Below are 26,798 nucleotides of genomic sequence, written 5' to 3'. Positions count from 1 at the left end.
CCTTGGTCACGGTGTTTTATCAACATGAGTTTGGACTTAATTTTTGTTTTCTTAAGACAGGTTCTCACTCTATTGGCCACACCAGCCTGAAACTCATCAAAAGGCCCAGGCTGACCTTGAACTTGCAGTAATTCCCCCATCTTAGCCTCCTTATTGGTGGGATCACAGGCACGCACCTTCATGCCCAGGTTTGGTGGACTTCTTTTTGTATGTGTGGTGTATGTGTTGTGTGTCTATATCAGAAATCGATAGTTGGGGGGGGTCTTCCTTGATTGCTTCCTTAATTTTAAGTGTATGTGTATGTGTGCTATTGTGCCTAAGAAGAGGTTAGAGGATAATTTGTGTTTACTCTCTTCTTCTACCATATGGGTTCTGGGGCTGGGTCATCAGCCTTGGTGGCAAGCTCCCTTATCCACAGAGCCATCCATCAGCTTGCTGCTCTTCACGTTATTTGTTGAACCAGAGGCTCATCAATTTGTTTAGGCTGGCTAGCCAACGAGTTTCAGGGATATGCCCATCTCCCTGGGCTGGGCGGCATCACACCTAGATCTCATGCGGGCGCCGAGCATCTGAACCCAGGTTCTCAGGCTTGAGCTGTTAAGTCACCTTGCCGGCCTCAGATGATTCTTGATAAGAACTGATACAGGTAATTTCTGATTAATCTCATTTATTTAAGGTTCTTCCCACTGTGGGGATTTGATGAGAGGAGAATGTCCTCTTTCAGGTGTGTCATGAGCAGCGCAGAAGGACAGGAATACGGTTCATCAGTACAAGAATCTCCAATTTAGCCAGGCGTGGTGGTGCACGCCTTTAATCCAGCACTCAGAGGCAGAGGCAGAGGCAGGCCTTTGTGAGTTTGGGGCCAGCCTGGTCTACACATTGAGTTTCAGGACAGCCAAGGCTATGCAGAGAAACCCTGTCTTGAAAAATTAAAAAACAAACAAACAAACAAACTGCAAGAACCTGCAACTGATCCCACTGCAAGGAAAGCATCCAAGCACCTTCTTCCCTTCCCGTATCTCCCACATCTTTTGAGAAGGGCGCTGGTTCCTGGTGGGGCTGTAGTGTCCGCTGGCCAGCATGTGAAGGCCCCTGAGTCTGATCCCAGCCTTGGTTCTTCTGGGTCACTGTCTCTTCATGGTGCTCTCAATGTAGGACTCCAGCAAGAAGATGGTTTCATCTACCTGGATCTCACTGGCATCCAGCCTGAGTGGAAAAAATGAAAGCATTTGCCCAGGGTTAGTGCTCATTAACATATTCAAAACTGGAGGCTGGGCTGAATGTGGCCACACAGAAATGCCTGTTTATCCCCGAGCGATGGAAAATGAGTAGATCTCTCCCATGCCAGGCACCATGGTGCTCCTACGGCTACAAAGACAGTGTCTGTCCTGGGAGAAGTTAAGGTTTTACTTGCAAGCCTGAGAAAAACCCAGCACTTATTTGTAAAGCATAGGTGAAATGGTAGCGTGCTTTACAGCCATCAGAGCTGAAGAGTCAGGGCTAATTAGGAGCAGGAAGGGACTTCCCCACTCTGATACAATCCAATGAGGAAAACAAAACTACAGCTAACATTGAACTTAATAAAGGTTACACAGTCCCTGTTAACAAGTAAAAGGAATGAATATGGAAGTTACTGCTGTGGAGCTATGAAAGGCCCCGTGACAGCAATGAATTTGGACTTCATGCTGTAAAAACAAGTCAGCGAATCAGCTGGGTAGTGTGGTGTACATCTGTAATCCCAGCGCTCTGGACGTGGAGGTGGAGGTGGTAGAAGCAATAGGATCAGTCCAACGCCAGTGTGCGCTGTATGAGACCTTTAGTCAAAAACATAACCCCTTCCCAAGCCAAAGGAAGAATGCGCATGCACAAGCTGACAAATCCTTTCACCTAGGACAGTGATGCTATCAACCACTTAAAGACAGCACTTAACTTGGGGCTTGGAGATTTGGACTCCTGGGTAAATTGCCTGTCATCCAAGTGTAAGGGCCTGAGGTTGGAGCCTCAGAATATACAGACACAGCAGCATGCATCTTCCTCTGGCTTCCACATGCATGCCTGGCAGGTGTGGTCTCACACACAGCCCTCCAACACACCTACCTTGAGGGCACTGTGACACATGGGTTGTAAAATGAGGTAACTCAAGTTCTAGGGAAGAGGTAACCAAGTCTGTGCAAGGACGAAGATGGAATGCCAAGACTTGAGACTGAAGTAAAATTCTCAATACTTGGCGAATGACAGAGCACAGAAAAGAAGCGTGATGGCTTCAGAACTGCTGACTTAGAAAATAGGCAGGTTCAATACTTTTTTGGGACAGGGTCTCTCTACAACACCCTGGCTGTCCTGGAACTCCCCGTGTAGACTGGGCCGGGCCTGAACTGGATCCCGGCCTCCTCCGGAGAGCATGGACTGAAGGCTGCTTACTTGTTCACGTTGCGCTTCAGGGTCTCCAGCTGCTGCCGCTCAGGGGCCGTGATCATCTCCTCTATCTCCTGCAGCTGCGCGTCCTCCGCCCCCGTGGCCTGCATTGACGCAAGGATGGCTTCTACCCGCTGAGACTTTTCTAGGAGCCGCCTAGCAGACAGACACAGCCCTGAGGGAGGTTCCTTGACCTTGAGGTTCTCTTGCCCTTTAACCCAGAAGCCCTGCTCCTCCCTTTCAGCGTTTCATCCCTTTCATTTTCCATAAGCTTAATTACAAACACAGCTTTGTTCCTGAAACATTCATTGCCTCTCAGTCAACACCTAAATGCTGGTGTCAGGCACATGCCTCCTAAATCTGCAAAGCTATTTAACTGGCGGTGTAGTCAGTAAGGGTAAACTTAGGCATGGGTGTGCCAACACAAACCTATGACTCAGTGCAACTAGACTGGGGACTGGGTACTGTTTCCATTTCTACAGCAAGTTTCCCCCCAGGCTTTGGACCTTGAAAATGGAAACGAAAAAGTGTGAGGCCCACAGGTACCAGGTAAAGGAGAACTGTCACAACATAGTCTTTTGAAGTGTTTTAGGTACTGGATTAGTGGTAAAAAAAAAAAAAAAAAAATAGTATTAAAACAAGCTGTGTCTGACCAAAAAAAAGAAGACAATTCAGCAGAGAGTCCACTCACTTGTTCTCCTTTGTTTCAAACTGCCGCCTTTCTATCAAGTTGGCTATGCTCTGGGGAAAGAGAAGACAGACTAGAGACACGGACGCTTTGGTGTAAGTGGCGTGGGTGGGTGGGCAAGGGAGGCAGAAGGGCGAGGCTGTACATGTGAGGGAATGGGGAGGAAGCCCACATCCGTTACCTTGTAGCACCTGTGCAGCAACATCCTGGCAGCTGACAGCACATTCACAGTGTAGAGATAGAAGGTCCTGGACGGGGCATGGTCTGGTGTTTTAGGAATTTCCTGTTTATCCACAGAAATAAAGGAGAGAAATGGTACTGTTCACTGGAATTGGCAAAACAAACACCAATCCACTGGGTACTGACAACCAGTAGCTATGTTTATGACATAATCAGACACGTGAAACAGGCTCCGTGGTTTTCCATTTGTCTGTCTGCATCCTGAGTGAAAGAAAGGGAAGGCAACCAAGATTTACTGAGGAAATGCTACACATGCCAGGTGGATTATCCCTGACTTTCCAAATCGACCTTGTTTATTAATAAGCGAGACAGTGTGAGACATTGTGGCCAATGCTGGCCTTAGCTTTTCAACCCTCCGGCCTTGTACTGACTGACAGGCATGTTCTACCATGGTTGCTGTAAACCATGCTCTGGTGTCAACTGCCACCACCATTTTACAGGTACAAGATGATGCTAGCTGATTTGTCTGAATTGACTCCAAAATCCATTCAACCTGTTTCCTCAGAGGATCTCCACACAGCCCTCCATAGGCTCTCAGACATGCTGACTGAGTTATTCTAGTAGACTGAAGGCTTGAGGAAGGTCAGCAAGAACGGGCTGTGGCTGACTTCTTGGTGAGCTCTGTCTCTCTCTCCTACTAGGCCAGTTAAAGCCTACATGGCCCTTCAGGGACTTTCTATGCCCGTGTTCATCTTCTTCTGTTTCAGAAGCTACGGGGTCTGTCTGGGCACCCAGAGGACGTCCTCAGGAGTTTCTCCTGCCGAAGCCTTGCCGCCCTGCCTTCGCTGAAGCTGTGGTTACCTGGAGTGAGATGAAGTTTTCTGAGAGCATCTTATACAGCATATCCTTCGCCTCCTTTGCAGGGATCATTGCAAAATCCTCCACCTGCTTCTGTTCCAGGTGTTTCTTCTGCAATACCAGACGGAATATCCTGGCGCAGCGAGACCCGAATCTGGGGGGGAACAAAGAAGCACATGGTACGCTAGAGCTCCTGGCCTTAGAGTGTGAATCTGTGGACAGAGAGGAAAAGCTCATTTGGAGTTCTTTCACGGCTCCAGGGGCTGGTGATGGCTCTGTTAATCATAGCTTGTCACCAAATGCCTACTCCTTTGTAGTTCTTGTATTACAAAACTTTAGGGAGGCTGGTTAATTTGCCTAACTAGGAATTAACTTTATGGGGAAGAATAGTTCTACTGGAAAGGTGAGACCAAGTGTGGCAGGGTATGCCAGAAAAAAACTCCAAAACCAGCCAACCAACCAGCCAACCAACCAACCAACCAACCAACCCAATTGCCTGTTCATTGGGGTACAGATAGGAGGTGTCTGAGCCCGAGCCCAGCCAGTGAGCCTCTCACCTCTCCTGGATTACCGACTCCAGAGTTGCAGTGGCTAGGGATGCTAACGCCTTATGGAGGTCTTTTTGTAGAGGATTAAGGGTATTCCGTAATATTTTGGCCTGGTCATTGTGAACTTAGTTTCATGACTAAATTCCTAATTTATAACTAAAAATTAAATGATACTTTGCTTTTCCCATTTTCTGTATGATATATAAATATATTAACATCTGTAAGGGTTCTGCTTAAGCAAACCTTTTGCTCCCTTCCCTTTCTTATCTTTCTGCTCTGACTCCACCCTCTTCCTTCTCTCCCTGTGGCAGGGCTGGTGATCTGGCCCAGCACCTTGAACGATACCTGCGGAGCTACTGAGAGACAGTCCAAAGCCTGTTTAATTTTTATTACTGTAGCTCAGTAAAAATTCACAGAAAACTTACTACAATGTTATTTCTATTTTTGAACTTGTTTAGTATATTGAGCATTGACAAAATCCTTTCCTTATGCCTCTAATCCCAGCACTTGGGAGGTGACGGCAAGAAAATCAGAGGTTCAAGGCCAACCTCTTCTTCAGTGAGTTCAAGGCCAGCCTAGGCTACGTTAGACTGTCTCATCATAAAACAAAACAACCTTTCTTAGGTCACCCTTCTGCTTCCCACCCCAGGGCCCTGACAGAATGGACAACAGGGAAGGATACTGATGACATACATCCCTCCGCCGCTGTCGCCAGACTTTCCAATAAACTCCAGCTGTTAAAAGGAGAGAGAGTCAATGGTGTTAACTGAAGGCAAAGCCCAGGTATTCTGTTTCTCATGGAGCAATCTGGTCCAGAGTGGGAGCAGGCAGCTTTCCCGCTGGATGATGGGGCTCTGTTTGGGTCGGCTCAGTAGACAAGAAGGTGAGAGCAGACTCTATTAGGATTCAGAGGCCGAAATAAATTGTGAACAGACCGAGGGGGTGGGAGACTTACTGGGTCATCTGCCAGTAGTGTGAGGTACTGATCAAGAACCTGCTTAGAGATGTTGTAGCCGACGGGCAGGGATCTGAAGATCTGTGGGACAGAAGCAGAAGCTGGAAATGGGGTAGCATTGCTCATGTTAACTGAAATGAGATGTCCCAATTTTAGATTTCAAAACACAAAAACGACTAAAAAATACTCATGGTATCATTGTTTATGAGAGTAAAACAAGGGCCAAGAGGGCTACATGCCTTGAATCCCAGAATTTGGGAGGCAGAGGCAGGTAGATTTCTGAGTCTGGGGCCTGGTCTACCGAGTGAGCTCTAACCAGCCAACACTACATAGCCAGATCCTGACAGAAACAGAAAATAAGAAACCACCCAAATGTCCAGTGATAGGAAATTAATGAAGGCAAACCACAGCAGGCACATCGTGTATGCCTGTGGCTAACACCAGCTGGGGCTCAAGAGACTCCTGGAATTTACAAGGGCCATGGACTCGGAAAGTTAGGTCTTTAATCGCAGCACTAGGGAGGCAGAGGCCTGGTCTACAGTGCAAGTTCCAGGCCAGCAGAGACCCTGTCTCAAAACAAATCAACCAACTACAGAAAGCTTTGAAACTATGTTACATGTAGTAACAACATTTAAGTAAGTGTCATTATAAAAATGACAGAAACGCAGGTTCAAATGCCAAAGCTTTCATCAGAATCCAAACATATGTATACAGCCTTCCTGCTGCTGCCCACCCTGGCTTTGAACTCTTGAGCTCAAGAAATCCTCAGCAGCCTTCTGAATATGTAGGCTTCCACACACATGCCAGCACACCTGGCTACTAGATTCTTAAAACAACTAGAAATAAGTTTTACTTGACAGATAGATATTTGACTGTAATAATGGCTTAACCATTTTTGTTTTTTTGAGATTTATTTATTTATTTATTTATTGAGACAGGTTTCTCTGTGTAACCCTTACTGTCCTTTATAGACCAGACTGGCCTTAAACTCAGAGATCTGCCTGTCTCTGCCTCCTGAGTAGCTTTGATTTTTAATGCATAATATGTTAAAACACCTGGCTTTAATTTGCCTGCATGAATGTAAGCGTACCATTGTGTAGTGCCCATGGAAGCCAGGAGTAAGATCCCTTTGAACTGGAGTTATAGACTGTCGTGAACTGTCTTGTGGCTGCTGAGGATTGATTCTGGGTCCTCTGGAAGAGCAGACAGTGCTCTTAACTGCTAAATCTCTCTAGGGCTCATGGCTTAACCTTTGTAAAAGTCAATCCTAAAGTGGCCAAATATTTCAGTGCTCATCATTTCCAAAAAATCCTTGCCCTACGCCAAACAGAAACCTCCCTTTCCCCCAAGGCACAGACATCAACATAACCCTACAAGCGTTGTCTAATAACTATTATCATACTTATGTCTATCAGAAATCTAGCACAAAAATATGAAGCTAAACCTTCATGGTGGGAGGGAGAGGCAGGAGGATCTGTGATTTCAAGGATAGTGGGGCAGCACAGGACGTTCCAGGACAGCCAGGGCTGTATAGAAAGACTTAAACAAGCCGGGTGTGATGGCACACACCTTTAATCTCAGCATTTCGGAGGCAGAGGCAGTTGGGTGTCTGTGAATTCAAGGTCAGCCTGGTCTACAAATCAAGTTCCACGACAGGTAGGGCAGAAAAATCCTGTCTCCAAAAAACAAAACAACAAAGGAAGAAAGAAAGACCCCCCCAAAGAAAAAAAAAAAAAGAAAAAAAGAAAAAAAAAGAAACCCGAAGCATACCTCATTGGAGGACAGAGGCTGAGTGAACGGGGCATTGGAGGGAGTGGTAATTTCACTCACTCGGAGCATGGTCCTCACAATCTCGCTGCTTGTCTGAAAGATAAACTAGAACTCAGAATTCTGCTGCCTGTGGCTCTGGCTCTGAGCCAGCGGCCACACCTGACGACCATCCGCAAGACCGACATTACTCCTTGCTGGACCCTGGCTCGCCCACTCAGATATTACCTGGTCCATTCGGTTTGCGACCGCGCTCACAATCGCTTGGTCACGGGAGTGCTGGTGGAACCTGTCAAGGTTGACTTGCCAGTAAATTCCATCATCTGGGATGGGCTGAAGGGAGAAGATCAGAGAGAGACAATGAGATATGGTGCCATTTCCTAGTGAGTTTGACTTTAAGTTCCATTTGTTTTGTCATACTGTAGTAATTAAGTAGGGTGGACAGAAAGAATTCAAGAGTGTCGGTTAGTGTGTCCTGACAAACTAACATCAAGTCCCCTGAAGTCACCTTCCTCGTCTGTGTTAGCTCCTCTCCGTTGCCCTCCAATCCCTTACTCTCTGCAGATGACTTTCCTCTTGACTTCATGGGTAACATAGAAGCCAGAACTCCCTCCACTTTGTGCAGGCATCTTCACCATCTCCTTCCCTTCTGCCCTCTTCCAGGAAAATCTTCACCTAAGGGCATGTCCTGTCCCTGGGTCTCAGGATCCAGATCAAGCGTGCTTCCTGTCCACTAAGCCCAACCTCTCCTTTATTACTCTTTTCTCATCAGCTTTTACCCTGCTCAAGTCTTTCTAGAAGAATTCTCCAACGCTACAATCCCCCTTTCTCCTCCACTCCTTTCCCTCCTGCCACAGCTGGCCATTCTAGCTAGACCCTCTCTGGCTTTCCTCAGCCGATCTCCACCTCTGCAGGAAACTTCATTTGTTCCTGGCATTCCAGTTCCACCACTGTCCTCCAGGGTCCTCTGCTAAGCATGGAGGACACTTCTCAGTCCTGACCTTAGTTGACTTTCTTTAACATAATCACTTACTTGGACATTATTGGACATTATCATGATTTACCTCCTAAGTTCAGGGATTAGAGCTTTGTGACACCAGGCTTGGCTAGATATCTACAGTTTTTGTTTTGTTTTAAAGACACAGTCGCTCTACATAACCCTGCCTGTTCTGGAACTTACTCTGTAGACCAGGCTGGCCTCAAGCTCACAGAGATTCACCTGCCTCTGCCTCCTGAGTGCTGGGGTTAAAGGTATATGCCACTACACCTCGCCAAAATGTCTACTTAAAGAAAAAAAAAAAAAAAAGACTTAATTTTTGATCTTACATGTATGTGTGATTGTCTGCATATGTGCGTCTGCACCAGGTACGTTTGGTGCCTGTAGATTCCAGAAGAGGATGTCAAATCCCCTGGGAATGGAGTTACAGACAGTTGTAAGCTGTCATGTGGGTTTTGAAACTGAATTTTTAATAATTTACTTAATTTTTATTTTATGTGCATGAGTGTGAAGGTGTCAGATCCCTTGGAATTGGGGTTACAGACAGCTGTGAGCTGCCAAGTGAGTGCTGGGAATTGAACTGGGTCCTTTGGAAGAGCAGACAGCACTCTTAACCACTGAGCCATCTCTCCAGGCCAAGATTTCTTTTTTTTTAATTCAGGTTACCTATGGGGCCCACGGTGGCCAGGAAGTTACAGACATGGACGCTAGGAGCCAAGCCCTGGTTCTCTGAAGGACTAGGAGGCACCTTAACTGCTAAACCCTCTCTCAGGACCACAGACATCTACTTCTATTTATTTTTTGAGACAGGATCTCTCCCTGGGCTTGAACTTACCAAGTAGGCCAGGGTGGCTGGTGAGCCCCAGGGATCCTCCTGTGATTTTGGCCATAATCATAGCCTGAAGATTGAACACGCCTGACAGATCACGGGTTGTAGATTTTAATGGTCCCTAACTTGGCTTTTTTTTTTTTTTTTTTTTTTTTAGACAGGATCTCATGTAGCTCAGCTAGTATCAAATTTACTACATAATTGGCTTAAGATGTACATTAGTCAAATTAATAGGGTGCTGATAGGGCATCTGCATGCAACAGTTGAGGCCTAAATGCATCTTTCTAGACTTATGTCCCACCACTGGTCCTCATAGGTCTATGTGTTCCAGCCACACTGAACATCTCCAACTTTTTCTATGTTCTCTTTTTTCATTTGTTGTTTTTTGGGGAACAGGGTCTCATATAGCCCAGGAATGTAGAGGAATTTTAATTCAGTACATGACTACTCTGGCTGCAATATAGACACACCTTTAATCCCAGGAGACAGAACAAGTAGATCTTTGAGTTCAAGGCCAGTCTGATATAGAGTTTTAGGTAAAGAAAAGCTTAGGTCCAGGCGTGGTGGTACACGTTTTGAATCCCAGCACCCAGAAGAAAGAGGCATTTAGAACTCTGAGTTCTGTTCAGGCAGTTCTGTTGAGTCAGTGAGCTGAGAGACAGTGTGATGGAGTTGAGTTCATGATAGTTCAGTTCATGGAATTCAGAGGCAGTTTTTACCAGGAAAGTTTTACAGAGAGAGGTTGAAAAGAGAACAAATTAGACACAGGTGAAGACAGAATGAGCCAGAGAATGAGAAGGAGCCAGAAGATTAGAACACATTGCCAAAGTTAGTTTGAGGTCAAGAACAATTTAGTGAGAAACTGAGAGAAGCCAGACTGAATTAGTCAGCTTGAAGAGGAGTATTGAGCCAGACAGCTAAGTTGAACCAGCAAGAACTCAGAAAGAACTAGAAAGGGTGAGCTTATTCAGTAGTCAGAGGCTGAAATCATTCTAGGCCTAGATTAGACTGTACAGAGACTAGAAGCTTCCAGGACTAAGCCTAGCATAGAGATGGAGGCAGAAAGTCTTAGAGATAATAATTAAATCAGTCCAATAAAAGTTACTTTTATACAGGCTGCCACTTAGACTTACTTTGTAGCCAAAGACAACCCTGAATTTCTGATTCTCTTTCCTCTACCTTCTGAGTCCTGGAGTTACTAGCTGCACAGCATCACTTCTGGCTTGTTTAGTTCAAGATAGGGCCTCACTATGTAGCTCTGGCTATCTTGGAACTCACTCTGTAGACCAGGCTAGTCTCCGACTCACAGAGACCGGCTAGACTCTGCCTTCCAAGTGCTTAAGTTAAAAGCATGGATCATCACACTGGCCACCACTTCTGCTTTTATTTGGTCCTGGGGAATCAAACCAAGGGATTCTTGCATGGCGGGTAAGCAATTTACCAACGGGGTTACATCCCCAGCCAAAGGTGCTCTCTCTCTCTCTCTCTTTTTTTTTGGGGGGGGGCAGGGTCTTACTATATAGCCTTGGAACTCATGGAAATCCCCCTGCCTCTGCATCCCTGCTGGAGTTAAAGGGATGAGCCACCACACCCTGCTCTGTTCTCTCTGTTTTAAAGTTAGTACCACTGTTCCGTGAAGTCAGCCCTCAGAAGGGAGCCGGAGCAGCATTCCTTCCACAGTGCTCCTCTCACCATCAGAGCTCTCACTGTTCCTTAGTAAAAAGGGGGCAAGGAGAAGTGGGCAGACAGCAGGAGGATTCTGCTTACATTACTCTATTCCTGACCAACATTTACTGACATTCATAATCCCAGTACTTCTTAACCAGGAACATGCAGGTTCTGTCGACTTGTTGTCTGAGGGCTATTTCTGGACTGCTCTAGGGTGAAGATTGCTAATCACGAAGCCCATTACCTCCTTCTTATCTGTGAATTTTGGTTTCTTGGCCTTGGGCTCTCCAGTAGCATCTTCATCAGATGATCTCCTCCTCTTACCTTTTCCTGATAAATAGAATAATTCAACAATTAGACTATATAGCCCTTGATGACAGGAAAAGAAGCCAGTGCCTCTTCATCCTGAAGATGTTTGTAGCTGTCTCAGGGTAGAACTGTTTAGGAGGCTGAGGAGGTGTAAGAAACTCAAGTCAGTGAGGGCAACATCTAAGAAAATCCATGTCTGCTCCAAACTGCTCCTTCTACGCTTCCTTCTAGTCACTGGCACCATGACACTCCCACCCATGCCAGTCAGACACACAGATGTCACTCTCGATGCTTGCCTTCTCACTGCTTCTACATCCACTTTTCCAACAGTCTGTCTCGAGTGCCTTTACCAGACAATCAACATTGTAAATCAGATCATGTCACTTCCCTGCTTAAGAGCCTAGGAGTACCCTTTGCTCTTAGGTTAGGGAACGGGTAATTCCCAGTGCCTCGTTTACCTGGTCCCTCCACTCTCCACTCTCCCCTCTCCCTGGTCTCTGAACTGCACACCCTGCCGTAACGCTGACCGCTCACTTCCTCTAGTGTCTATTTCTTTTTCTCATTACACACTGGTTTTAAAAGTACCCATCTTCTCTCACTTCCCTGGGTCGGTCCTACTTCTGTGTCAAGACCAGATCAAATTCCACTTTCTCCAAGAAAACATAAGCCTTCAGCCCCTGCACATACACTCCCCCATGATGTATTTTTGTAATAGCTAGCTCCTCCATAGTTCTTATCATAGTATATGAGGTTTCTGTGTGACTGAGTAACGTCTTTCCGGCAGGGATCACGGCTTTTCCATTATTACATACTACAAGGACCAACACACAGCAAGTCACTGCAAACGCTCAGTGAGGAAGAGCCCACAGTTAGGGCGAAGCATAGTTCCAGGACGGAAAGTCCTTACCTATCAAGCTCAGTTTGGGAACCAGGTACATGTCCTTTTCATTAACAACAAGGGTTGGGGCAGGCGGTGGCGGCCCAGGGTCAGAGCCGTCAGCGGCAGGGACCAGGGGACAGCGCTGTACAAAGTGAGTCTCTGCCAGCCGCACAAACACACTCGACACCTCGGCGTAGTCCATGGTCTTGCCGTCTACGGAACAGGAGGAGACAGGCAGGGGAGATGGCCTGAGACGGCGGAGCGGCCAGCCAGGCTACCCTTCCGCTGAGAGCTGCAGCTGCAGTACTGACCCTCCATGGTCTCTGTGAGCCGGTCTGCTACTTTCTTCACGACGGCGGACATTGTCATTTTGCCATTCAGCAGGAGCTCCTCGACAATCAGCTCTCCGGTGTCACTGTACAGCGTTTTGGTCGTGTATATGTACCGGGGGTACCGCAGCATCCGCAGTACCCGGCTGCACTGGGCCTCATACTCCACCACGCCGCGCTTATGAACGTGATAGGTCACCAGGTTATGGTGGATGAGGACACAAAGGGCTTTTTTCACCTAGATAGGACCCAAAGGAAAGAGAGGGAAGGCCTGAAGCCATGCAGCGCCAGCGTGCTGGCACGATGCCCCTCTGCCTACCCCCAGCTCAGTGAGCATCAGATCACTGGCAAAGAGTCTTCTGAACCTTTTTACTTTATTTATTTATTTTTAAGCAACTGGGCCCAAGCTGAAACAGCAGGACCTGCCTTTTGTCTGCTCTGAGAACTGCTATGTCTATGGACAATGTCTCAGTTAAACTTATCCCCAGGTCCCAGGACAGGGGACCCAGGGCCCATGAGAAGCAGAACTTGTTGTGGCAGCCATCTGGGCCAGTTCCCGCCACGACAACAGGGACTGAATCTAACTCGACTGCACACAGAATTTGCTTCCTCTGTGTGTTAGTGTAGCTAATGTCAATGGAAGAAATCAAAAGAATTCCTTGCCGTGAGGTTCATATTATGCCTGACTTTATCTTTCTTCTAGTTTTCTGTTTTGAATCAGGGTCTCACGGAGCCCAGGGTAGCCTTATACTTGTTATGTAGCTGAGGATGACCTTGAACTACTGAGGCCCTCCTCTCAAGTGCTGAGATCATAAACAAAAATCATACGAGGTTTTACGTAGTGTTGGAGATCAAAGCAGGGCATCCCACATGCTCTGTAGTCACCCTCCTAACCCAGCCTCAGCCAGACAGTGACAGAAACCTTTCACATCACAATTCACTTTTTCCTACTGCTTCTCCTTCCTTAAAGGCAGTGCCGGATTAGTAGACTCACTGTGAATGAATGAGCGTGGCAACAGCGAAGGTTCCTTACCCAGCAATGGTGAGCTAGGGATGCTACACTGGGGCCTAAGTGCAATGCCATGCCCCACTCCCACCCCATAGAGGTTCTGACCGTAGGCTTTCTCTATTTCTACTTTCTAGGGAAAGGAGCACCACTGTTCAAAGATGGGTGATGGGGTCGAATTAAAGAGAGCAAGCGGATAGCATCTAAGCATACCTGGTCCACTGATGCTCTTGTGTCGTGGGCAATCACTCTAAGTGGCTGGCTTCCAGTTCTGATTAGGTGGACTCCAATTTTTTCTACAATCTCACCAAAATGCTCTTGCAGCAGCAAAGAACACAGCTTAATTTCTGCTTGAGTCATTGCACCTGGAGCCTCAGAACTAGGAAAGAACAATATAAATTCACATTTTTTTTCCCTAGAGGGCAACTTGATAATACATACCCAAACCTTAAAACCTTGCATATATTTGCCTTAATACTTTAATTTGGAATTCTTTGTTCCAAGGACGTGATAAAAACCATGCCACTAGTTCTCCTCATGATGCTGGACATCCAGGACCTATCAATATAGCGTAACCTTTGAGTAGACACTTCACCAACATTTAAGATGACTTTGTACAATATAACTAGCACATCATTATTTGTAACGTGTTGTACCAGAGTAATTGCAGTGGCTTGGTATGACCGTATACATCCTAGCATTCAGGAAGCCAAAATCAAAGAATCAACGGCTCCAGGCCAACCTGGGACACAAAGTTCAAAGCCAGCCTGTGTTATACAAGACTCTGGTGGGTGATACAACCACCCATTAAACAAAAGACTGGAAAACGAGACATCACACTTGTTTTCTAAAGCCAGGTATGGTGGTACATGCCTGTAGTTCTAGCACTTGGGAGGTGGAGGCAGAGGGTCAGGGGTACAGGGTTATATACTAAGTTCAAAGCCAGTCTGGTTACACGAGAGCCTGTCTCAAAAAAAGAAGTCACCCCTATATGATATTTATTTTTATGGGATGATACATGGTTCCAATATCTTTAAAGAATGTATTCATCTGGATGTAGTGACTCAGATCTGTAATTTCAGCTCTAAAGCTTTTGACAGACATAAATTCAAGGCCAGCCTTGGCTACATAATAAATACCAAGCAAACCCGGTCCAAAGTGTGAGATCTCTAAAGAGAAAGGGGGAGGGGAAGTGCAAGGACTTTGTCACAGATACAAAGGACTAAGGTTCAGGACTCAGTGGGAGTACAAAGTATCATTCCCAAGCCATAAGCCTCAATATAGAAAAAGAAAGGAAAGAAAAGCTTCTCAAGCGGGTGTTTCAATTAGGAGATGAAGTTATGTTCCTTTGAAAACCATATTAAATTTTTACACCTTGACAAATGGAACAAGTAGAAATGGATGTAACTGATGTATAAATTACCTCCCTATAACAAACTGCTACCTGCCATTATTCATATATTTCTCTAACTCTCTAGAACCTAAGTCTTTGTCCCTCCTGCCACGATGTCGTAGGGAAGGCTATTTCACTTATCCAGACGTCTTTGGAGAAACATCCTTAGCCCAGCTGCCATCCCTGGAAAGGATTTCCAAGGCGCCTGACGCCTCTCCCTTCATGCAAGTTCCCGTTCCGGACTTAGTTTCTTGGCCCTGAGCCAGGGCCTCCTCATTCCGGCGGCGTTTTCCACTAACCTCGGGGTCAGTGCTAACTTAGAAGCTCCAAATGTTATCCAGAGACCAGTGGTTAGGCTCAGGAGCAGCGCAACGACCCTTGCCGCAAGCGGAACGCCACCCGGACGGACGCGGAAGCGGGGCCGCGCACTGGCCGCTCTAGCCGGCCGTGTCGCTGGTTTCCGGGGACGCTCTTGCCGTCCTCTCGTTGGCAGGCTGGAGGACCGGCCAGGGGCTGTCTGAGGTGCTGGCGGGCGGGCTCTCTCTCCTCCGCCCTCGGCGCCGGGAGGCGGGCCTCAGGGCGCGCGGCTGCTGGCGGGCCGGCCTCTCGGGGGGCCGGGCGGGCTCACGTGACCCCTGCGGGCCCCGGAGCGGGCGGGCGGGCGGCACCGAGGAGGCGGTGACGGCGGCGGCGGCTGCAGCCCCGGAGGTAGCGGCCTGGGGAGGGACCGCCGGCCGCCCTTTCGGACGTCCGCAGCGGAGGCGAAACATGGCGGAGGCGTCGGCGGCGGGCGCGGACGCGGCCTCTGCGGTCGCCGCGCACCGCTTCTTCTGCCACTTCTGTAAGGGCGAGGTCAGCCCCAAACTACCGGTAAGAGCCCCGCGCGTCCCGCGCCCCGGCGGAGGCTGGGAACTGGGCGTTGAGCTGCCCGCAGCCCGCGGCGGCCTCGGTGCCCGCCGCCCGCTGCCTCCCGGCACTTGCCGCAGACCCGAAGCATCAGGGCCGGGCTCAGGCGCTCCTGCCCAGCCCCGGTTTCCGCGGCGGCTCCGGTCTGGGCGCTTCCGCCCTAATACCGCCTCCCCCCACCCCCCATCCTTTTTGTCTTCCTCGGTGAATTCTCCGCTAAGTCTGCGCCCGGCTTACTTCGCAGTCCCCTTCCTCGTCTCCTTCCCGCGATGACCTGGCCCCCTGCACTCTCTCCGCGGTTGCGTCTCACCTTCTCATTTATTTATTTGTTTATTTATTTATTTCCCCCCTACTTCTCAGCCAGATCCTCCCCCTTCTGCGTCCTCCGTGAGACAAAATAGCGGGCGGCTGAAGGGCTCCTGAAGTAGGTTTTGTAGGTGAAGGAGGAGGTTTGGAAGGTAACAGGGAAGAGGGAGATTTCGCTCTTCAGCGCTTTCTTGGGTTCTTGTGAAAGTGAAAATAGCAGTGTACCGATGACTTGCAGACTGCCTGCGCTCCCTGTTGCTATTGAGGGAAATGGCTTTAGGAAGAAGGCAGGACGTGCTGTTTCAACTTAGTTTATTTTGGATGTCACGCCGTCCAGCTCCGCTTTCCTAGCCCACCCCCTCCATTCTCTCTGTTCAGAAAAAAAAAAAAAAATACAGGACAGAAGGTTGGGCACTGCTTTCTCTGATGTACAATTGTTTCTCGCTGGTTTCTGCCAGTCTGTCAGCCAGTAGAGGTAGGGCTTCTGCGGCATGCCAGCCAGTGCCAGCGCCCCCAAACCAGAAGGTCTTTTCGGTTGGATTGTAGTTAGTGTGGAGAGACTGACAAGGTGAATGTTCTTTGTACCTTTGACTAATTGTCTTTGTAGAATTACAGTTTTTATTTTTCTTTGTCGGGTGTTAAGGTTTCTTAAAATGAGTGTCTGTATCATAATTTTTATATTCATAGCATTTTGAATACACTCATTTCTGCTTGTTTACTGTTTGCGTCAGGGTCTCATCATGCAGTCCTGGATGTTCTAGAACTTGCTCTTCAGACCAGGCTGGCCTGGAACTCACAGAGATTTGTATGTTTCTGCCTCCCGAGTGTTGGGATTAAAAGTGTGCACCCCTATGCTCGGCTTTGAACGCACTCTGAAGAGCAGGCTTACTAAGTTTATGTGTTGGGGGTTGGTTCTGTGCACTGATTTCTCTGCCGGGTGAGATCAGGTTGCAGTCCAGACCTGGGCGTTACGGAAGAATCTCCTGTATCAATGTGTAAACAGTGCTAGTTTACAGCCTAGTTTGTGTAGTCCAGGTCAGCTAGCACTACACAGAGAAACCCTGCCTCGAACTCCACCCCCACACACATGGGGGGGGGGGGGAGGCGAGAGCTCATCAATTATCTCAGATTGATTAATAAAAAGCTGAACAACCTGTTACCTCCTTATGCCCCAGAGAAGAATCTCTAAGTGAATCACTTCAGAATTGCTTTTAGTAGAATAGGTTTTATATTTATGATAAAAATAATTTTAGCAAAAAGTGGTGAGTTGGGATTTGGGGGTTGGTATTTTTGTTTTGAGACAGAGTCCCTCTATGTAGCCCTTGCTGTCCAGGAGCTTAATTTGTAGATCACAGAGATCACAGAGATCCACCTGCCTCAGCCAGAGTGCTGGGATGGCAGGGCTCCTCCAGCATTTATTTATTGTCTTTTTTGTTTGTTTGCTTGTTTGTTTTGAATCAGGGTCTCTCTATGTAGGCTCTGGCTGTCCTGGGACTCATTATGTAGACCAGGCTGGCCTCAAACTCACGGAGACCCAACTGCCTCTGCCTCCCTGATGCTGGGATCAAAGCGGTGTGCCACTATGCTTAGCTCCAGAATTTTAAAATAAGAGCTACTGATCACATTGTCTGAAGAATTCATGTTTATATATAATAGGGTAGAATGGCATTATGTATTTTTGGGTCATCAGATTAGAAGGAATATTTGAGGGAAATTTCCAGAAGCTTTACTTCATCTGACTATTCTATTGAGAGACCATGTGGGGCCAAAACTAATCGAGTTGTTACACTACCCTGGAAGGACGCGTGGACAGAATACCACAGAGGGCTTTTTCAAGGAATGTAAAGGTGTTCTTTATTCCCACAAACTCACCATCCCCCAGTCCTTAGCCTGCTTTGGATATTGATGAGACCAGTGTGGTTCTTAAGTGTTTCGTGGAGATCAGGACATTTCACAGATCCAGATGACAGACAAGTCTAGTCACTGCTGGGATGTTGCTCACCTCTGGCTCCGCCAGAAGGGACTAGTAGTCTCACTTCCTACTTCTCTGTTGTGTCTTCTTTGATCTAGTAAATGTCCTTCTTTTTAGTAAGTAATGTTATCTCATTTGGCTCTCTACCAGCTACTCACACAGCTTTTAATCATTGTGTTGTAGTTCCAATATAGGAAATCATTTTGATCATCTCATAATAAGGGTAGCTAAATGATAGTTTAATTCAAGAATTTATACTGCTGAACTAGAGGAAAAATTATTGATTTGAGGTAAGCTTCAAAGATGCTAATCATGACACTACCTTCAACTCTTATCTGTATTATCTGTAATGTCTACATGATTAGCATCTATCAGTTGCTTATTAAATTTGATTGAATGAGGGATAATGTTGGTGCTTTTAGAGGTTCTTTATATTCATAAATTGTTTCACATTTATTTATTTAGTGTGTGTGTGTATGTTAGTGTGCTTATGTCATGGTGCATGTGTGGAGGTCACAGGACAACTTGTGGGAGTTGGTTTCCTCCTATTATTGTACAGGTCCTGGGGTTTGATCTCAGGTTTTCAGGCTTGGTGGCAAGTGTCTTTATACTTTGAGCAATCTTGCTGGCCCAGTTTTGAGAGAGGGTCTCATGTAGATAGGCTGCTTTTAAACTCGTATTGGAGGGTGGCCTAGAATTCCTACTCTTCTTATCTCAGCAGGAGATCGCTAAAGCTATAATGGGGATGGGGGTCTGGGCCCAATGGCAAAACTCCTTGTTGTTTTTTAAAAATGGAAATCCCAAATTGTTTGATTTTTTACCAGTGAAGACTCGGGAGCCAGATACTGAGGTGAACCTACTAACTCAAAGAGAAAGAGAAAGCACCTAGCCAACCTTCCAACTCAGCTGCCCCAGAGCAAAAAGCTAAAGGCCGCAGGCTTGCTTGCCTGACAGCCCAGGGGAAAGTGCCAATGAGCTAGAGTCTGAAGTACTCTTCTCTCAAAGGCCTTCCTTTTCTGTTAATCTCTGTCAGTTGGTTATTTGCTTTGCCTCCTGACCCAGGGTTAACTATTAAATCCTCTTTACGGAAAGCTCTAGGATTAAAGGTGAGTGTTAGGGCTGAACCACACCATAATCACCTGTTTACAATAAACAGAAGGTTCTTGCATTAAAGGTGTGTGTTAGGGATGAACACACTCCTTGTTAGGATAACGAAACAAAAGACAGATTTTTACAGTTCACAGTCTCGGGTTCACAGTGGGATCAAATAGCCTGCAGTAGTTCCTGCCTGGGATGTGCACTGGTACCTTTAGTTGGGTAGGTGTTGTATGCCTGTAATACCAGCACTTGTGAAGTAGGGGGAGGAGGCCCAAAAATTCAAGGTCATTTTCTACTATGTAGTAAGTTCAAGGCCAGCCTGGGACACATGTGATCCTGTCCAAAAAAAAAAAAAAAAAGGCTCTAGTGATAGAAAATGCATTGCTGAATTTGAACATAAAGTGTCAGCAAGTATGTAACACATAAGATCAAGAAATAACATTGTTTTATTTGTAAAGTTTTTGTCTTGTGTGTGTGTGTGTGCCCACACACATCATGGCACATGTGTAAAGGTCTGAGGACAACTTTTGGGAGCTAGTTCTTTCATTCTACTGTGGGTTTCAGGGCTTGCATTCTGGTCCTCAGGACGGTGTTTCAGTCTATAGTTGGTCTGGAACTCATTATCTCAATATGTAGCCTTGAACTCTTGGCAGTCTTCTTGCCTCAGTGTTAGGATTACAGGTATGAGCCGCCATGCCTATCACATCTGTGTTTTTAAGGGTGCGAGATTAGTTACATAGCCTCAAGATTCCGATTAGCACATATGTGAGTGCTGGGGAATTCTGAAGGATTCTTTCAGTATGAGGAAGAAAAAAACCTTAAGTTTATAGCAGATAAAGTTCCTTTGGGAGCACAAATGCTGTCAGGATGCTAACACTTTCTGTTTCTTTATGTTTAGTTGGCTTTTTAATGACCTTTACTTTTGTTCAGGTTCAGGTAGCCAGCTTGTATGGAGAGCTGGGTTGCTCCTTTTTCTGTATTGTCAAATTAGAAGGGATTTAATAATTAGTGTGTATTTCATTTTTCTACAGCTTAGTTCTAAGAAAGGAAGGAGCAATCTGTCACAGTGGAGTTTGATTGGGGCCGTTTTCTTCCTCAGGAAACATTTAGCCATCTCTGTGGACATTTTTATGTTACAGCTGGGGTCTGGAGGAGAGCTGCAGTTGCCGTCTGGTAAGTAGTGGACAGAGCTGCTGTTAAATGTGCTGTAGGCCCAAAGACTCAAGAGCGCTGAGGGTGTGAGAAGCTGTGATAATGAACCAAAGGATGAACGATGGGCATTGTCTTTGTGTGCTAGAGGCACTGAAGGATTTCTCCCAGGGTAGGTTTGATTTCCGACTTTGGGGTCCTGATGAGAAGTTTTCGTAAGATAACTGAGACAGGATAATTTTAACCCAAGCCCTCATGGGAAAGGACTGTTTAGAACAGAGACTAGAGTTGGGTAGCTGATCTGTTAGAGTCCCTTTCTCTCCTCTCACTGTGGTCAGTGAGACCAGACGGTTTAGATTACTCACCTACAGTTACACTGTAACCTGAAAGTATCCATTTTTGTTGTTGTTGTTGTTGGTAGGAAATTTAGTAACTGTGTAATTTAATAAAACAGTTGGGAATTCAGTTTGAAAACAAAAGGGAAAACATAATTGGTGGTAATTTTTTCTGTAACTCACCTTGGTATTTTCTTTTGTCTCTCACACAACTCTTGAGACATTTCATATGCACAGGAGAGATTGCATTCTTGAGCTTTTAGTTTCTTTAAACTCTTCATTGAAAGGATGAATTGACATTATAATTCTTCCTTCTAACACTATTTTTTCCTGTGATAGCGAATTTATGGATACCTGTTAGAGGCTGGAGTCAGCTGCTCAGGATGGTCTTCTTCCTGGATTAAAATCATGGGAGGCAATTAGTTTTAGCAGCTTTGTATTCCCAAATATCTTTGTCTGATAGATAGCAGCAAGTTGTGGCATTAGTTAGGCAGAAGTATTGGCAATATTACAGGTCCCGTGCTAGCTTGGGTATTGGAATCCTTGGCTCTTAGCAGAAGTCCATTGTTATAGAACTCAGATTGATATCTGAGATTGGCCCTGAAAACTTCACAGCTCTGGAACTTTTCTGATGACTGGCACCTGCAGGTTTTTCTCACAGGTTCCTTAATAGCCATTACTAACTTCCTGCTCTTCTGTGGTCTCTGCTTCCACTTCCCTTTCTTCCACTTTGACTGCTCTTAAACTGTTCAGTTAGTAGTCAGTGGCTATTGCCAGAAGGGCTTCAGGTACCAGCTTTTGTTGAGACAGCGTTAGGCAGCCGGGATGCATGAAGGACAGTCTCCTGAGTACTATGGAGGGCTGCTAGGAACAGGGTACTGTGTGCAGCAAGATTGCCTAGGTGCAGGTATGCCCTCCTACCAGGGCAGGATCCAGGTAGGTGAATGAGATCCCAGGAAGAATCCCAGGGGCAGCACCGTGTCTGTGCAGGTCTGCGGTTGCAGCCAGGCAAAGAAGTGCCTGGGCCGCTCTGCTGTTACTTCAGCTATCAAATGGTTGTGGGTATGTTTGCACTGGGAAGCCAGAATCAGTGTGCTCAGCAGCCAGGTGCTGGTCCTATTGCAAGCAGGTGGATAGGAACCCTGGAGCTGGGCTTTTTGGCTACTTGATTGGGTTCTTATATCTACCACCCTTCTCCACCCCAGTAACTTCCAACCCCCCAACACTAGGTAGTCAAGAAAGAATAGAAGGAAAAGGGCATAGATCTCTTTAGACTACTTCGTACTGATTAGGGGCACTGAGTTCCTTGGGGCAAATTTGATCTTTGCTGACAGGATATCCAATTTCTTCTACTCTTCTTTGCATATGACCACTTGACAAACTGCAACCAACTGCAGCAGCAGAGGAAGCAGGAGCTGCCTCTTCAGAGCGCCGCCAGCGCTGGCATTTATACCCTCTCCAGAGTCCCCAGAATTCCAAATGTAAACTTTTCTACAGCTGCCAAAAATCATGCCCCCTCATAGAGCATGGGACAAATCATAGTTAGCAGCTGTGGACAATCTGAAGCTGCCCCCATATCCCATATCTGGGACTAAAACAAAAACAGTCACATAATTTAACTTTTTTTTTTTTTTTTTTAAACAAAACAACCCAACAAGAACAACAAAACAAAATTCTTACCCCAGAACCTAGCATTGGGGATCAGAAGCTGCATGGAGCTCAGAGGTCAAGGTTAACCTGGGAGTACAGATAGGACCCAGGTGCCAGACTTCAGGCCTGGTGCCATTACTGTGTTGGTGCAGCTGCCATCTATCCTGGAATTAAAAAAGATTTATATATATATTTATTTATGTATTTAAAATGTTTAAATTGTGTGTGTGTTGACCTTCAAGACCAGAGGGGAGGGGCATCTGATGTGCTGGAGGCCGAGCTCTGGTCCTCTCCAGGAGCAGTGAGTGCTCTTCACTCCCGAGTCATCTCTCCAGCCTTGTCAGCTGATGCTCTTGAGAAGGGAAAGAATATAGTCTGTCTGAAGGGAACATGAGAGAAGACTCTACTTGCAAAGCAGAGTCTTTGACCTACAGTTGTCACTTGCCTTGAAATTAAGAACTGCTTAGGAACTGTGATATCTTTAAAACATTTATGATCCTGATTTCTTTTTTCTCTCCCTCCCTCCCCCTCACTTTCCTTTGTTTTTTAATTTCTTAATTTAATTTAATTTAATTTTATTTCTTTTGAGACAGAATTTCTCTTAGACCAGGCTGGCCTTGAACTCACAGATTCACTTGCCTCTGCCTCCCGAGTGCTGGGATTAAAGGCTAGTGCCACCACCACAAGGCTACGATTCTAATTTCTAATTAGGAGTTTCTTAACCGTTCTATCCTGTGATACTCAAAGAGAATGAGTGGCAAGTATTGTGATCTCAGAGCTTGACTCTGTCGGACTGGACAGAAAATGGGCCTTTTGTTTTAGATGTAAGAAAACCAGGTGGGTGTGGAGGCCGAGGCAGTTGGAGCTCTGTGAGTTCAAGGCCAGCCTGCTCTAAGAGTCCAGGACAGCCAAGGGTACAACAGAGAGAAACCCTGTCTCAAAAAACAAAAAATAACCATTTAGAATTGCTAATGTAGACATAACACCACACTGATATACCAAACACGTGATACAAACTTGTATAAAGTTCAAAATAAGTTTTTTACAGTACAGTTTCATAAATAGGTCCTGCCAAATGTTATATATTTTGATAACTGATCCTTGACATGTAGGAGGCAAGGAAGGCAAGGCATTCAAGTCACTCTGCTCCTTCCCTCCCTGGAGTGCAGTGCCTGGTGCCCTCCCATGATGCTCTTATAACTGGGTAGACATTAAGGCTAAGCTGAGTGTAGGGAGCTGTTCCTAATTCAGATCATTAATGGTAAGAAGTATTTCTGCTTCTCTATAGTTTTTAGATTAAATAGCTAATGAACATTTGAAGTAGGTCAGTGTGTGCACTATTATGTATCCGTGATTAACTCTATTTGATATGCAAAACAATAGATTTCATTACATTGTAATAGGTGTGTGTGTACCTATGTGCTGTGGCTTATGTGTGAAGTCAGGGGATAATTTGCCAGGTATGATTCTGTCTGTCTACCATTTTTGTTCCAGGGATCAGACAGGTTTTTAGGCTTAGCAATAAGTGCTCTACCACATGAGCCATCTTGCCTGCCCAAAATAATGGGTTTCAGTGCATTTTCTTTATTTTTTTTTTTTTGAGACAGGATCTCATTGTGTTGCCCTGGTTGGCCTGGAACTCTATGTAGAGCAAACTGGTCAAATTCACAGAGAGATCTGCCTCCTGAGTGTGGGGACTGAAGGCGTGTATCATAATGTATGGATTATTATTAGTGTGTGCATGTGCACACATATGCATACTTATGCCTTATGGTGTAGGTGTGGAGGTCAGAGGACAACCTATGGGGTGGATTCTCATTCCACCATGTGTTCTCAGGATCCAGCTTAGGTTGTCAGCGTGGCAGCAAGCACCTTTACCTACTCAGCCCAAAATTTTCATGTGTATCATTGTACCTCATTCTTACTCCCCTACACTGTCTTTCCTGTCCTGTGTTCTCCCTCCCGCTTTGATAATCCTTTTTGTCTCCCCAAATAATAGTCCCCCTTTTGCTTTTTTTTTTTTTTACATGTTGCCAACATGTAGTTAAATGTAGTTTTGCTTCTGAGAGAAAACAAGATGTTTTGTCTTTCCATTCATTATCTGTCTTGTGTTCCTTCCCTTCGGACCTCTACCGCCCCCATCATAGTCCTCCTTCTACTTTTATGTGTGCATGTGTGTGTCAGTATATACTTAAGTCTGGTATGCATATGAGAGGAAATGTGGTATTTGTCTTTCTGAGTAGTTTATTTTACTTCATCCATTTTCCTGAAGATTACATGATGTCATCTTTTTTATGGCTAAATAAAATTTCATTGAATGTATTCTATATTGTCTGTAGCCAGTCACCTGTTGGTAAACACTTAGTCTGGCTACAGCTCAGCTATTGTGTGTAACTCAGCAATGAACAGAGATGAACAAGTGTGTTGATTCAGGTTCCCTTGAGTATATCTGACAGATTGGTAGAGCTGAGTCACATTGGTTCTTCCAGTGTTTGGAGGAAAGTGCATGCTGATTTCACACCAACACTGTGAAAGGATATCTTTTTTTTTCCCTTTTTCTCCTCCCTCCCCTACAATCTCTTACTAGCATTTGTTCTCTTTCTAAATTAGAGTTGGTTCTCTGCTTTCACCATGTGGGACCTGGGGATCAACCAGGCTTTCGGGTTCAGGACAAGCACCTTACCTACTTTGCAGCCCCTTTTCTTGGTAATCATCTGTGAAGAGGGTGAGAGGGAACCACAGCCTAGTTTTGATATGGGTTTCCCTGAAGTCTAAGGATATTGAACATATTTTTCTAACATTTTTTTTTAAAGATTTCTTTATTATGCCTGCATGTACACCTGCACAGCAGAATAGGAAACCAGATCTCATTATGGATGGTTGTGAGCCACCATGTGGTTGCTGGGAATTGAACTCAGGACCTTTGGAAGAGCAGTCAGTGCTCATAACCTCTGAGCCATCTCTCCAGTACCCTAACATTATTTTTATTTCTTTTTTTGAGAACTGGTATTCAATTCAGTTATTGATTAGATAATTTGGAGAACTTTTTGGTGTTTAATTTTTTTAGGTTTTTATAGAATCTAGATGTTAATTCTGTCAGATATGTTGTTAGCAAAGATTTTTCCCTGTCCCACAGGCTGCCATTTTACTTTGGTGAATGTTTCCTCTGTTGTACAGAAACTTTTAAATTTCATGTATGCCCATCTAATTCTTGGGGTTACTTGCTTTACAGGTGGGGACTTTTCATCAAGTTCTTGCCTGTGGATCTGTGTCTTGGACTATTTTGCCTATGTTCTCCTTATCAGTTTTAGAATTTCAGATTTTGTTTGTTTGTTTGTTTTTAAAGATTTATTACTTATACAGTACTCTGCCTGCATTTATGCATACATACCAGAAGAAGGCACTAAATCTCATTATAGATGGTTGTGGGCCACCATGTAGTTGCTGGGACTTGAACTCAGGACCTTTGGAAGAGCAGACAGTACTCTTAACTGCTGAGCCATCTCTCCAGCCCCCGAATTTCAGGTCTTAAAATAAGATTTTTGCTTCATTTTGACTTGAATTTTATGTAGCTTGAAGAATGGGAATCTAGTTTCCTTCATCTACATGTTATTATGTAGTGTTACCAGCATCATCTGTGGAAAAGGCTGTCTTTTCTTTCTGTTGTTTTTGACACCTTTTCCAAATATTAGGTGGCAGTAACTATGGGGGTTTATTTGTGGACCCCTTATTTTATTCATTTGTCTGTGCATCTGTTTTTGTGCTAGTCCCATGCTGTTTTGTTGATATCATTGGCATTGTTCTTTTTGCCTAGGCTTGCTTGGACAATTTAGGGCCTTTTGTATTTCTATAAAATGGTAGGATTTTTTCCTAGTTTCTTTTTTTTAACTTTTTCTTGATTCTTTGATAGTTTCACATCATGTATCCCAGTTCCACTCATCTCCCTGTCCCCTCACATCTGCCCTTTGCCCTTGCAACCCCCCCACCAAATAAAACACAACAAAAAACCCAAAGAATAGAAATAAAATGGAAGCTTTAGTATGTCACAGTGTGTCCCACAGTATGTCCCGATGTCCACACATCTTCACTTGCAAATGTTCATTGCAGTGAGTCATTGGTCTGGTTTGTGATCTCTGGCTTCTGTAACACCAGCAATATTCTATCCTCATTGGGACTGCTCCCGGTTATTCTAGCGCAGCCCTGTGTCATGGAGATCCTGCAGCTTTAGAATAGCAGGACTGGCCTTTCACACATCCCAACCATTTGCAAATGATATAGATTTTGGGGTGGGATCCAGAGCTCTGGATCTGGGCTTGGGTGGTAGCTGAGCTGGTCAGCCTGCCCATTCTTCCTGTCAGTACTACCAGCACTGCTCCTGCTAGAGCCAGCTCCACAGTGCTGCCCAGTCAAGGACAGGGCCCACTCTCCCAAGCACTGCAGCCTATGAGGGGCTGGGATAGCTCTCCCACACTCTCACCCTTGGGGCTGCCTCACCCATGATCCCTTGACCAGGGCCAGCCCTACTGTGCTGCCCAGATGAGATACAGGGCCTGTTCTCCT

At 45.7% G+C, this 26,798-nt stretch overlaps 2 protein-coding genes and 1 non-coding gene across 5 annotated transcripts in view; 1 reads left to right on the top strand and 2 right to left on the bottom strand.

Annotated features, from left to right (window-relative positions):
* Positions 1–650: 650 nt before the first annotated feature.
* Polr3c (RNA polymerase III subunit C) lies at positions 651–15,278 on the bottom strand. 2 transcript variants are annotated; one of them, XM_021656146.2, is made up of 15 exons: positions 15,122–15,278; positions 13,643–13,808; positions 12,406–12,661; positions 12,122–12,307; positions 11,150–11,235; positions 7,640–7,744; positions 7,415–7,507; positions 5,645–5,725; positions 5,372–5,423; positions 4,699–4,759; positions 4,145–4,295; positions 3,285–3,386; positions 3,107–3,156; positions 2,422–2,571; positions 651–1,206 (listed from the first exon to the last, which is right to left on the bottom strand). In XM_021656146.2, the coding sequence occupies exons 2-15, from the start codon at positions 13,787–13,789 to the stop codon at positions 1,125–1,127; spliced, it is 1,602 nt and encodes a 533-aa protein (XP_021511821.1). In that variant the 5' UTR covers positions 13,790–13,808; positions 15,122–15,278; the 3' UTR covers positions 651–1,124. The 2 variants fall into 2 exon arrangements, with proteins under 2 accessions (XP_021511821.1, XP_060249027.1); XM_060393044.1 differs by lacking the exon at positions 13,643–13,808 and having other exon boundaries at positions 15,122–15,273.
* Positions 12,885–13,017, bottom strand: LOC132646157 (small nucleolar RNA SNORA5). The gene has a single exon (XR_009584282.1). It is a non-coding gene; the product is annotated as a small nucleolar RNA SNORA5 (small nucleolar RNA).
* A 120-nt stretch (positions 15,279–15,398) lies between the features above and the next one.
* Positions 15,399–26,798, top strand: part of Rnf115 (ring finger protein 115) — a 62,638-nt gene continuing 51,238 nt past the window's right edge. The window contains exon 1 of one of the 2 annotated variants that reach the window (XM_060393048.1): positions 15,399–15,692. In XM_060393048.1, the coding sequence (XP_060249031.1) occupies positions 15,591–15,692 (102 nt within the window). In that variant the 5' untranslated portion in view covers positions 15,399–15,590. The remainder of the gene's footprint in view (positions 15,693–26,798) is intronic. The other variant, XM_021656144.2, reaches the window with a different exon arrangement.

The sequence above is a fragment of the Meriones unguiculatus genome, chromosome 10, assembly GCF_030254825.1.
Source record: "Meriones unguiculatus strain TT.TT164.6M chromosome 10, Bangor_MerUng_6.1, whole genome shotgun sequence".
Lineage (NCBI taxonomy): Eukaryota > Metazoa > Chordata > Mammalia > Rodentia > Muridae > Meriones > Meriones unguiculatus.
The sequence above is the reverse complement of the archived record's forward strand: the minus strand, read 5'-3'. Positions and strand labels throughout refer to the sequence as shown.

Coding starts and splice junctions, on each gene's coding strand:
- Polr3c (XM_021656146.2), bottom strand. CDS start 13,789: ATGACTCAAGCAGAAATTAAGCTGTGTTCTTTGCTGCTGCAAGAGCAT. Junction 7,508..7,639: donor TCGCAAACCGAATGGACCAG/GTAATATCTGAG, acceptor TTTATCTTTCAG/ACAAGCAGCGAGATTGTGAG. Junction 3,157..3,284: donor TGCTGCACAGGTGCTACAAG/GTAACGGATGTG, acceptor CTCTTTCCCCAG/AGCATAGCCAACTTGATAGA.